The sequence below is a fragment of the Lampetra planeri genome, chromosome 34, assembly GCF_965212315.1.
Source record: "Lampetra planeri chromosome 34, kcLamPlan1.2.h2, whole genome shotgun sequence".
NCBI lineage: Eukaryota > Metazoa > Chordata > Hyperoartia > Petromyzontiformes > Petromyzontidae > Lampetra > Lampetra planeri.
This window is the reverse complement of record NC_136140.1, coordinates 914262-926708: the sequence shown is the minus strand read 5'-3', so window position 1 is coordinate 926708 and position 12447 is coordinate 914262. Positions and strand designations below refer to the sequence as shown.

The 12447-nt window shown below is 51.1% G+C and overlaps 1 protein-coding gene across 1 annotated transcript in view; it reads right to left on the bottom strand.

Moving 5' to 3' along the window:
• BSN (bassoon presynaptic cytomatrix protein) overlaps positions 1 to 12447 on the bottom strand; it is a 75848-nt gene that overhangs the window by 61424 nt on the left and 1977 nt on the right. The window contains exons 2-3 of the mRNA XM_078610377.1: positions 11981 to 12440; positions 11157 to 11848 (exon numbers count right to left, since the gene is read on the bottom strand). Of these exons, the coding sequence (XP_078466503.1) occupies positions 11157 to 11848; positions 11981 to 12440 (1152 nt within the window). The remainder of the gene's footprint in view (positions 1 to 11156; positions 11849 to 11980; positions 12441 to 12447) is intronic.

The window sequence follows — 12447 nt, the reverse complement described above, 5'->3', positions numbered from 1 at the left end:
CGTTCCATAAAGACCTGGTCCTTACACCTCTTTCTTTTCCACCACGCTGGGGCTGTGCCAAGCCAGCCCAGCACAGCTCAGGAAGCACCAGGTTGGTCGTTTATCCACTGCAGATCCAGATCTGTGTCACCGACGTCACGCGCATTGAATCTACGACGAAAATGATCAAAACTCCGCCCTTGGCCCCCGAACCAGATTCAGAAGTCCTGAGAGGCCAGCAAATCACGGCCTGATTCTGGCTCGGCTCAGGAAAGAGAAGGTGCAGAAAACTACCCACCTACTTCGAGAGTCCCCAAGTGACTCAGCTCTGATGTGGCAGTGGAACACGAGTTTATATATCTTGTGTTCTCCAACGAGCACAGGGGGTAGCGCTCATCTCTGTTGCCAGCCCTCAGCTGGTGGTGTAAATCCCACGTTTCCACGGTCTGGACCCGTCTCTCCATAGGACAAACATTGTAGTAGGGTTTTACCCTTTTGAACTGGTACAAAACTGACACCTTTATTCAAGGCATCATGTTTGCAATAACCACAACACAAGTAGTCAAAAAAGCAAACAAAAAGAAGCAACTCTGATAATGAGAGTTGCTTCTTTTTGTTTGCTTTTTTGACTACTTGTGTTGTGGTTATTGCAAACATGATGCCTTGAATAAAGGTGTCAGTTTTGTACCAGTTTTAAAGGGTAAAAACCTACTACTATATTTTGCCACTGGTAAAAGAGATCTCATAGTGAGGACAAACATTGATGACTTCCCACCCCCCAATAGCCGCACTAATTGTGTCGACCCCAGAAGAACAACACAGACTGAGCTGAGCCTCATAACCAGGTTCTGAACCGCGAACCCTTCTGATTGCGCGACAAGTTTGCCACAGTGCCACCTGGCCGGATGCACCGATGATTCCCCACTCGGGGTAAACTTTGTGCACAGTTCCCACGCTGCTTTGAGTGCATGGGATGTAAATAGAGCACAGTCGAATCCCCGCATGATTATCGGGATGGCTCAAGCTACGACGAAACACACACGGGAAGAGAACGTTGTTACACGCCTTTCGCACTCCCATCAAGCCCAAGTACCTTCATCGTCGTGTGTCATTTCACGAGCAATACATGACACCTGTATCTTCTTTCTTATTTAATTCCCACAACACGTTATGATATAATCAGTGCTACAAGGAAATTACATAGTGTTTATTTTGCCTCTCAGGAATAACTTTAGCTCTACGATTACACATCCAATGGGGCGTAATGCTCACGATGAATAAGTAATATTAAAGGTCCTTTATTACCTAGGAAAGCCTCGCTAAGGACATTTTCCATAGGACCTGGAGAAGAGCTACACGTGACGTTTTAAATCCGTAAACAACCACTGTATCTTGCACACAAGATGATCTCTGCTTAATCCACTAACCCTACCCACAAAGCACTGAAAGATAGGCACCACATCACTACAACTGGCAATCGACACCCACGATACTCCTCAGTGGATAAGTCTGAGCCAAAGGGGATGATTGGCCTACTCTTCCACGCCGGTCAGACATCTTGCCAGTCGACTACGCACTGTGGTGTACCCATCACCACCATCACCATCATCACCACCATCACCACCATCACCATCATCATCACCATCATCATCACCATTATTATCACCATCATCACCACCATTATCATCACCATCATCATCACCATCATCACCATCATCACCATTATTATCATCATCACCATCATCACCATCATCACCACCATTATCATCACCACCATCATCATCATCATTACCATCATCATTATTAAACTGTGGTGTACCCATCATCATCACCATCATCATCATCATCACTATCATCATCATCACCATCATCACCATCATCATCACCATCATTATTATCATCACCATCATTATTATTATACTGTGGTGTACCCATCATTATACTCATGGGTGGACAGAGGAAGTTGCCCAGACCAAATAGAATACGCGACCTCCAGCGTGCTAGCCATCACACCATGACAGCACTGGCTACAGGACAGAGCAATCACAATGCGTAACTGTTCCTTGAAAATAGTTAAAAGTTATTCCCGTAATGAATTTATGCACGGCACCAGCTCACGCCGAGTGTCAAGCCGTTAAGACCCGGCCATTACGGGCGCTCAGAACACCGTGGCACCCTGGAATCTATTTCGCTTTGCGAGTGGCATTAGAGGTTTCAGGGCAGTAATTAGAGCCAGACAGGGCCCTTTCACTCGCATGTCAGGGTGGCATTGGCTGTTTTCGGTTCTGCGAGGGACGAGGGCCCGATAGAGCGCGGGGAATGGGCAATTTGTAGCAATTACAGCCGTCAACCCCCAGCCACTACAGCCTGAAGTCACGGTGCTTAGCAGTGAATCGTCTACGTTGCGTGCAAGAGGCCCCATTGCCGCGTCGTCTCAAAGGAGGCACCGGTGGCTCAGCGACACCAACAGCGACACGCAGAGTCGGGTCGCCGCGGAGGCGGTACATGGAACGTGTTCGCGTCATCAGACTAGCACAGGCAATATTACTCGGAATGTATCCGTGTACTTCGATTACGATGACTGTATACTTATTATATTCGCTCTTATGACATAAAAAATCTGGTTCCATGCAGCCGGCCATATTGAGGTGCCACTGCACACGGCCATGCAGACGTTGGTGGCTCCAGAAGTGTCCGTGGTGCACGGAGGAGTGGCCAGGTCACCGCTATTCTGGCTTCCCGTGGTGAACGTGGATGTCACAGCCCGTGGTGGGCGTGATTATATCCCATGGTAAACGTGGATGTTATATCCCATGGTAAACGTGGATGTCACAGCGCAGGGCTGCCTCACGCAGGCACAATTTACACTCCAGCTCACGAGTGCTGAGGCAGTACGAGATGCGTTTTCGTTTGTTTATTTTTTTCCGTTCGTTTGCTCCTTTGATATTTACAAAGTCACCGCGTTGAAAACAAATAGCGTCGGTGTTTGAGTACGGTGAAAATACGAATGCGTATGATCTCATGGGTCAGCGTCTGTTAAGGTCAGAGATATCCTTATGCAATGGCCTTCAACTAGGCCCTTCATCCTGTGGGGTTTATACAACGAGTGCCACTTGGTTGTCCAGTGGTAAAAATTGACCGATATCATGGGAATGTGGAATTTCCTCGGCTCATGCAGGGCTGCCAGAAAACGCAGAGGTGAAAACTGCCCCATGCTCGTTTGATGGTGGAGACGCCTTTACCTTGGCGTTGTGAACACATCACTCGGGTCACAAGGCCTCGTCATGTTCTGCTCACGCCACTTCTTGTGGAAGGGCAGCCACGACAGGGAGCTCTACAGAGTGCCCCGTGAGGGCATTTTACCGACTCTTCCATGATGGCCAGATGTTTTGAAAAGAGATGGGAGGGCCCACACTTTACCCCACCGCATGCGACTTGCCGACCGGCTGTGGCTGTACCGACTCGTACTGCGGGGGTGGGGTATTTAATAAACTGGCACCGTTTGTTTCAATTGCCGCACCAGGAAATCGAACCGGCGACCTCTGGATTGCAAGCCCAGTGCGCGCACCGTCACAACCCAGATAGTATGGATGGTACGTGCAGAGCCGTCCATAGGGGCCCGGGGCAACTTATACCCTTTGTGTTCAAACTAAATCAGACGTATTACATCTGACACCCCCCAAAGTTCGGGGCCCGGGGCAGTCGCCCAGATTCGCGGTACCCTAGGGACGGCTTTGGGTACACACGTTGTCTGCTCGCGTACGATGCACTCCACACGGGCGTTAATATTCAAAACCACCCAGCTGAGTGACGGCGTTGTCACTGCGCCTGGCTCGTGATCGCATGGCTGCAATCCTGTAAGTGGGTCAAACGCAAATCCCAGCACACCTGGGGTCAGCAAAACGAGTCCCGCTCCTGTGGGGAGAATATCGTCATCGCCGGGGAAGGGAGGACTGGGCCCTGCCAGAGCCACGCGCGGTCGCTGACGGAGATGGGCGTCGCTCCATTTGTCCTCAAGCGTGGAGACCCTTTGGCCGTGTCAATGAATGCGGCGGCACGCTGCGCCAAACTCGGCCTCCAACGACTCGCGGACGCTGCCGAAATCCTCGTCACCAATCCTCATCACAAATCCTCATCACAATGTGCGCTGCTCGGATCGGTGTGCGGGGCGTGGCCACGGGGGCGCGCTGCAGTGGTGGGGGGTGGGGGGGCCTGGGGGAGAGTTTCCCTGCGATGGGCCCTCGACATCTTCTGAGTGCGACATCTTCTCAGGCCACGGTCTGGAAGCCGTGGAGCAAAGCCGACTCTCCGCTCGCAATGAGATGGTGCAGTGCACCGCGTGAGCGGACAACATGGCTCCCCCCCCCCCCCCCCCCCATAATTCTCGTGTATGTCACCTCCAGGGTCTCTCGCTGTGTCCCTCTCCACGACTCTTGCTGCTTGCGTGTCTCTCCCTCTCTCTGTCTATCATGCTTCAAGTCTCTTTTTGTATTTATCTCTCAATGTGTCACCATTTTCTCTCAAGGTTTGTAAAACGTCTCCATATTTTTCTCCCTACGTCAGCTTCTGTGTCTCTTAATATGTCCCTGTCATTGACCCTGTCCGCCTCACCTCCGTGTCTCTATGTGTCCATTTACCTGCATGTCTCCAAGTCTCTCTTTGCGTCTGTCTCCGAGTCTGTATATATCCATGTCTCTGTAAGTGTTTCATTGTTGATATCCTTCCATGTCCCTCTGTCTGTCTCTCTTCCAGCCTCTGTCGTTGTCTCTGGAAGACTGCCTCTTCTCCCTCTCTGCACACAGGGCCGCATTTACAAAGGAGCCATTGCCAATGGCGCCTTCCTGTAATCTCGTCACTGCAATGTGGGGTTGGCGGCCCACACGGAGATGGAGCGGAGGGCGTGAGACACACCAACAAAGGCAACAATGTGGTGCCCCTAAGAAGCAGTCCAGAAAATAGGTTCTGAATGCGTAGCCCTCAGCCTACCCTCCGTCAAGTCAAGATAGAAAATCGCAGTTGTACACCACTTTGTTGAGATCAACGGGGACATTCTATGGAGACATTGGCTTCTTCTAGATTTGAAGCTTTCGTGACTGCAAGGATTCATACTCTTTGGTTGTTTCGGTAAAGTCACGTAGGTTGGCTTCTGCCATACGAATGTGGGACGAACACCACTAAAAGATTAAGACGACCAATACAAAAGGTCGCCACTCCATTGCACGTTTGAGTGTGGAGATGATGACACCCGATGCTCGAGTCCAAACACACACGTGTACGAGTGTGGGGAGCGGTGGCGCAGTAGTCAGCGCACTGCACTACAAACCCAGCAACCCGAATAGGATTCCCGCCCATGGCCAACATCGGTGACGAATACCTGTACCGGTCCTGGGCCTCCACGAGACAGACTCGGCCTTCGACGGGTACCTGGTGCGGTGTGCGAACATCGCCACTGGGGAGACGAGGGTGGTGGCGTTCAATTCCCATCTCGTGCGTACACGCTAAAAGCACTTGCCTCAACAGTCTGTTACAGGCTATACGGGGGATCTTTGTTTTTGTAGGAGTGTTGGGTGCCACACACTCCGAGTGTGTGTGTGTGTAAGATACAACCTACCGCCTTTAGGAATGTACAGAGCCATGTATATTTAAATGCCATTTCTCGCCAAACATCAAGACGCCTTTCACTGCGCGCACTGAGAGCGCAAAGATAAAGCGGGGACAGCAGCAGCAGCACAATGGGCAGGGCGACATTGTAGCCACAGCTCATGGAATTATAAAAAAAAGGCACGGGGACCTTTGATGAGTCAATGTCAGAACACAGAGGCAGACACAAAAGACTTCCACCCCGCGCCGCCGCCGGTTCTTATCCACGCAGACGCCCTGTGGCGAGCTCCCCCGGGGCAAGCTGGTGGTGGGGGGGGGCTCCTCACGGGTCCCCCCCTCCGACCTTTAAAATGAACGCCCCTCGCTCTGGGCGTGCAGCAACAGCGCGGATTTCAAACGGAGAGCACGGAGCAGACCCCGCCGGAACACCGGGATGCACGCCGGCTGCCTTCGCGCGCGCGCTGCGGCTGGGAGCGAGTTTTCCCGATGCAGCACCGCCGACTCGAATGTGTTTTTGCTTCGCGTGGATCGTGTTTCGTTCCTGTTGTGGCTGCGTGGCGTCGTGGGTTGTGGGTGGTTGACGACGCGGATCTGTAACCCAGCCCAAATGGCCTCGGAGGTGGCCTGGAGGTGGCAGTCGAGCAAATGGTGTCCGTGACCCATTGTGTGCGTGGGCATTCTCTGGGGTCTTCGCTGATTTCACACACGCATGCAAAGCACCGGACAATGTAGAATATGTTTGCGAGGGTAACGAGTCTTCGGCTTTTCTGGCTAAAGTTATCCTCCTCCATGTATTCCGAACACACTGATTTCTGACGATTTCCTTTTCTGTCTTTTCAACAGGCAATTGAATATCCGCATCTTCCAGAGAAACACAAAAGGAAGGTGGTGGACATAGGTGGGGATTCATGCATCTACCACAAGACAAAGATCCCCCGTATAGCCTGGAACTGACTGTTGGGGCAAGTGCAGTTCGCGAGCACCTACGAAGGCCGGCACGGCACAAGAACGGGGTGGGTGTCCAGCACCACGCCCGGCCGCCTTTGTCTCCCCAGTGGCGATGTTTACACATCGCACCAGGTACTCATTTGAGGCCGAGTCGACCTAGGGGAGGCCCAGGTCTAGCTCAGATAATCGTCGCTGGTGTTGATCGCGAGCTGGAATCGAACCTGGGTTGCCAGGTTCGTAGCGCAGTGCACGTAATCGCGACACCACCGCTCCCGCGCTCACACACGCGGGCCCGGCATCGATTCCGTGAGAGGTAAACGATTACCAAATCGCATCGCAAATTCTGTGACGCGGGGTCAGGGAGAACGTGGACCCACGGTGAGACTCTGGCCACACGGACCTAACAAAGGACCACACCGCGATCGACCGACCGCTACGCCCGCTCGCCGGCGTGGACTCGACAGTCCTAGTCACGGCACCTCCCAAAGGCATTCTCGCGTGGCTTGCGCGCATAGCGTGCACCCACAGTCCTTGCCATCGGATAGAATGAGAATAAGAATTAAGGGCGTTAAGAAAATCAGTGCGAGGGCTGTAAGATCTGAGGAGGCCATGCTCTATAACACAGTCTATAACGGTGTCATTTCTCCTTATTGTTTTCGAGGGGTATCTATTAATGGATCACTCTCTATAATTAACAATAAATCTAATCTCATTGATTTAAGAGCCAGGGTTTGTGGACCGTGCACACTGCACTCGATTTAAAACCTCCCACATTCCATCCCTGATCACCACACACGAGGAGCAAAAAGGCATCTTAACCTGCCCTTCTATCGTCTTCGCCAAGGGTCAACTTAGCCACAGATGAGTATCTGGTGCGATGTGTAAACATCAGCACTGGGGAGACGAAGGTGGCCGAGCATGGCGGGTTCTGACCACACCACCACCCCAACACGTGCCATGTGAACCCGTTTTTGTAACGCGCGTCTCAAACCCCACTTCGTACCGATCTTGCTGTCGGTGTCAGGAGACGCGATAATCCATTCGGAACTCTTGCACAACAATGCAATGCTTCCCGTAAAGAAGAAAAAAAACAGCCCACGGAAGTGGATGCAACAGATCTACTTCTCAGATCCCTTTCTCACCTGCCCCGCCGTTGAGAGTAATATCCGTCACATGATGGACAAACGTTTGAGTTTAAATCTCAGAGCTGGGATTTACGGAAACCACAGTGCAGCACCACATTGTATGCGATGGTTTTTGTGTTGTACCTCCATTGGTGACCAGGCTGGCACCATCGAGTGAGAAGCCGTTTTAATCACAAGCAGCTGCCTGGATTCGAACCCAGGTATCAGTCGTGCCAGCTCAGTGCTCTGATTTCGAAGACACCTGACCACCTAAATAAGTGCTGGTAACAACATCTGCTCCTACAGTCTATAGCGCTAAATGAGGGTATTTGCGTGTGGCTGTGTCATAGCTTAGCGCAGCAATATATTAGTTTTGGTTCGTGAAATAAATCACAGAACTTCACATAGGCCTCCATGAGGTTAGCTCAGTCAAAAATGGGTGCCTGCTGTGATGGGGTCAACATAAGTACTGGGGACACAAAGGTGGCTGCGCAATGTGTGGTGCTTGCCACCATATCATTTTGTGTGACGCGCTAGCCTTGATAGGTGCTCGCTGAGAAAACGGTGGAAGAGTCTGGGGTATTCGGCTGGCGAGCACTGTAAGATGTGTACTGTTCCTTGCCCAGCCCTCTCGTGATTACAGGACTATATTGCCCTGCCATAACACTGCGGAACGTTGAAATGACCTTTGTGTTTTGACGCTTTATGAAGGCGAGTTGTATCGTTTTGCAAACAACACGGACATCACACCTATTGGTCTGTCAATTCGATTGACTGAACCTTGTCCTGAAATGCTCACTTGTCTCACCACACCGAACAAGGCAGCCCATTATGTTGACAAATATTACATCAGTCTCGACATGACCAGCAACCTTTAAGAAAAGGGCGGCATGGAAACGTTCGATAACCACATTCCAAATGAAGCTTTTGGCATATCAAGGGAAGCAAAGCGTCTCTCTCTTCAATTTAGAATTGAGGTGCAGATTTCGAAGAGCAGACCTTGAGCGTGTGGAGTAAATTCCACATTCCCTGTAGTCGAGGCCAGTTTGTCCACAGTACAACCGCCGTAGGCTTCACACCATGCATACCACACTGAGTAAATAGGCACCATCCAGGAAGCACCAGCTTGTGAGCTAATTGTAATGACATTTCAATCAAAGACAACTGCACACTATCTTGCAAGGGTCAATCTGATTACGCATGCACAATTGTGTAGTGAACTTGTTGTACCTGCTTTTGTTTCTAGTAAAATGTATCTTGAGTCCACCCTTGCATCCTTCTAATACAATACATCCACGTGTGTGCAGGTGGAACAAGGGGACTCCACTCAGCTAACCACCCCGGATGCCGTGCAATGGCTGACAACAGGTACAAGTGAAGACGCACCCGTCGCATCGCTGTTCTAACGGGGATTTGGTCTTGGAAGCTGCCCCTACCCCCGGTGATCCCACCCACCCCTACCCCCAATGACCCTACCCACCCCTACGGACCCCACCTATGCCTATCCACGGCTGCAGCCCCCCTCCTCCACCCTTCCACAACCCCACCACTCCTAAACCAGAAAGAGAATGGTCGCGTCCTCAAAAGGAAAGGTGCAAAGCCACAAGAAGAAGGGAACTAACAAGGAAGAGGTGGGGCCTAAGGAGGAAGAAAGCAGCAGGGACTCAAGAGGTTACACACTTCTCTGTTGAACTAAGGAAAGACAAGCATAGACTACAAGTTGTGCAGCAGCAGGCAGCGCATACCGCTAGTGCAGCAGACGCGGCTACAGGCCAACTCGTCGCACGGTATTGTGAGTGTAAGAGTTGCAAAGTCCAAAAATTTTACTCAGGTTCTGAGACGTGCTCGTGCAACGCTCTGACAGGGCCCACAGGAAATCCATCCGCAGCCACAGCCTCGGCTAATTAAATGAATCCTCCTGTCAAATGCATGGCTGCCTCTACACACGTCAAAAGCACGACTTTTTTGGAGTTAGCCCAACAACTTTATAGTTAACCACAAGTTCCACAATGACCTTTTGCCCATAACACTATCCCATAACACTATCTCATAACACTATCTCATAACACTATCTCATAACACTATCTCATAACACTATCTCATAACACTATCTCATAACACTATCTCATAACACTATCTCATAACACTATCTCATAACACTATCCCATAACACTATCTCATAACACTATCTCATAACACTATCCCATAACACTATCCCATAACACTATCTCATAACACTATCTCATAACACTATCTCATAACACTATCTCATAACACTATCTCATAACACTATCTCATAACACTATCTCATAACACTATCTCATAACACTATCCCATAACACTATCTCATAACACTATCCCATAACACTATCTCATAACACTATCTCATAACACTATCTCATAACACTATCCCATGACACTATCTCATAACACTATCTCATAACACTATCCCATGACACTATCTCATAACACTATCTCATAACACTATCTCATAACACTATCCCATGACACTATCTCATAACACTATCTCATAACACTATCCCATGACACTATCTCATAACACTATCTCATAACACTATCTCATAACACTATCTCATAACACTATCTCATAACACTATCCCATGACACTATCATCTCTCCAGCTGCAAAGACAATTTTCATCCAGAGATTTTGGCAAACGTCCCTGCCGAATGTCACAAGTTACATTTTTTACCGCGAAACTTGTTTTAGGCCACAGCGTTTGTGAATAGATGTTGCCCATAACAAGTGGCAGTGGGTTTTCAACAGACATTGATTTAATAGACCACACTGTGCCGATGAGATTCGGTGACAAGAAACCATTCCAGGGTATTTAATGTTTAAACGCTACTCGCATACATTGATACTTAATGCTCATTGATCAACAGAGTAAGTGTTGTTTCACTGGTAGCAATTAAATTCAATCCACAAAAGATTGTCCTTTGGAGTGACTACCCCCGGCCATGGGAATGTGCCATTTCCATCACTGGCGATTATTCAGAATTGTGAAGATGTCTTCCTGTTTCAGGCTTTATTATTGAAGGTATTTGTAAAGCAACAATCCGGTCAACTCGGATTAAATATTATTGTTACTGCACTGTGAACAGGTTGATTAACAAAAAATGTTTATCAGCACTTCACATAAGACAAAAAAAAATATTTACAAAGACGAGGGTGAAAATACTCGTAAAATAATAAAATTATACATACAAAGAAAATATAAACAAAAAAATAAATAATCACAAGGTGCCAGAATGAAATCTGGCGACTATTATAAGTAGTGTCAGAAGCCTTGGTTTAAAAGTAGCAACTTTATGGAAGTCAGCAATGCTTATCCCTTGGATAAACATGCTTCTGAGTAGAAATGTGAAATGTCCTCGTGTTTGCTAACACAGATGACCACAGAGTCACACTCATTTGAATAAAAAACACGTTTACAATGCAACTGTTCCACAAGCCTCATTACCACGATGGCCCTCTACGCACCTCTGGCAAATGCGGGCAGGGGTTGAAGCCGCAGAGGTTGCAGACCTGTGCTCGGCACCCCGTGCAGGTGCTGTAGTTCGCCGGCTCCTGCCCGCCGACGTTGAGCTCCTCTCCGCAGAGAGGACACGTGACCTTGGGCTTGGCTGGTGCAGGGGCAGCGACCACGGCAGCAGTGGCAGCAGCGGCAGGCGTACCCGAAACCACCGCTCCCTGCCGCCCCATCTCATCCACCCTGCCCCTCGCATCTGTATTCCGGCCTTGTAGCCGCTGCCCCGAAACATCTGGCGCTGCCTGCTGCTGCTGCGGTTTCTGCTGCTGCTGTTTCTGCTGCAAGTCCGATAGCTGACCCAACGCCGCAGCAGCTGCCGAAGCCGGATGAGCGCCACGCGCTTCGTCCGCCGCCACCTGCCTGGGATCCGCAGGTGTCGCGGGCCTCCGCAGGGGTGAGCCCTGCTGGCTGGGTGGCTGGGACCCCCCGCGGCTGGGCGGCTGGGACCCCGGGCGGCTGGAGGGCTGAGAGCCCGGAGCGTTGACGGCGCCCATGATGGTGGTCGCCTGGCTGAACAGATTGGCCCCAAAGCCGAACAGCTTTCCCGCCACACCGGCTTCGGATGATGACGACGATGGTGCCGATGGTGCCGATGGTGCCGATGGTGCTGCCGTTGCCTTGGTTTCGGGTGGCTGCCTCGGATCTGGAGGATGCGGGGAGAAGGAGGATTTCCTATCCTGCTGCTGCTGTTGATGCTGCTGCTTCTGCTGTTGATTCAACTGCTGCTGTTGTTGCTGTTGTTGCTGCTGTTGCTGCTGCACTTGCTGAGGAGCACGGTCGTGCGGTAGTTCCCGAGCCACATCGTGGACCCCGGGGCCGGGCGGAGCGCCGAGCGGCTGCTTTCTGGGTGATGGCGCAGCCTTCAAATCCACCTGCGGCTCAACGTCAGCCCTGCTCACGACGGGGACCGTCGCCGGCTTATCCGCGGGAGTGGCGTGCGGCTGCCGCTTTTGCTGAGCGATGCTGTGGTGCTGCGGCTGGGGTTGTGGCTGGTGCTGAGGCTGGGGTTGTGGCTGGGGCTGGTGTTGTGGCTGGTGCTGGGGCTGGGGTTGTGGCTGGGGTTGCGGCTGGGACTGGGGCCGGTGCTGCGCGTGGGCGTCCGTCTCGCTCGGCTGTTTGCGCGACTCGGGGACGGCGCTGGGCTGGACCAGAGCGTGCGGCGGAGGTTCGCGGGCAGCGGTCGGCTTCGCTCCGAGAGCCCTCTGCATCTGGCAGTTGAGGCACAGCCACTCGACCTGCGCG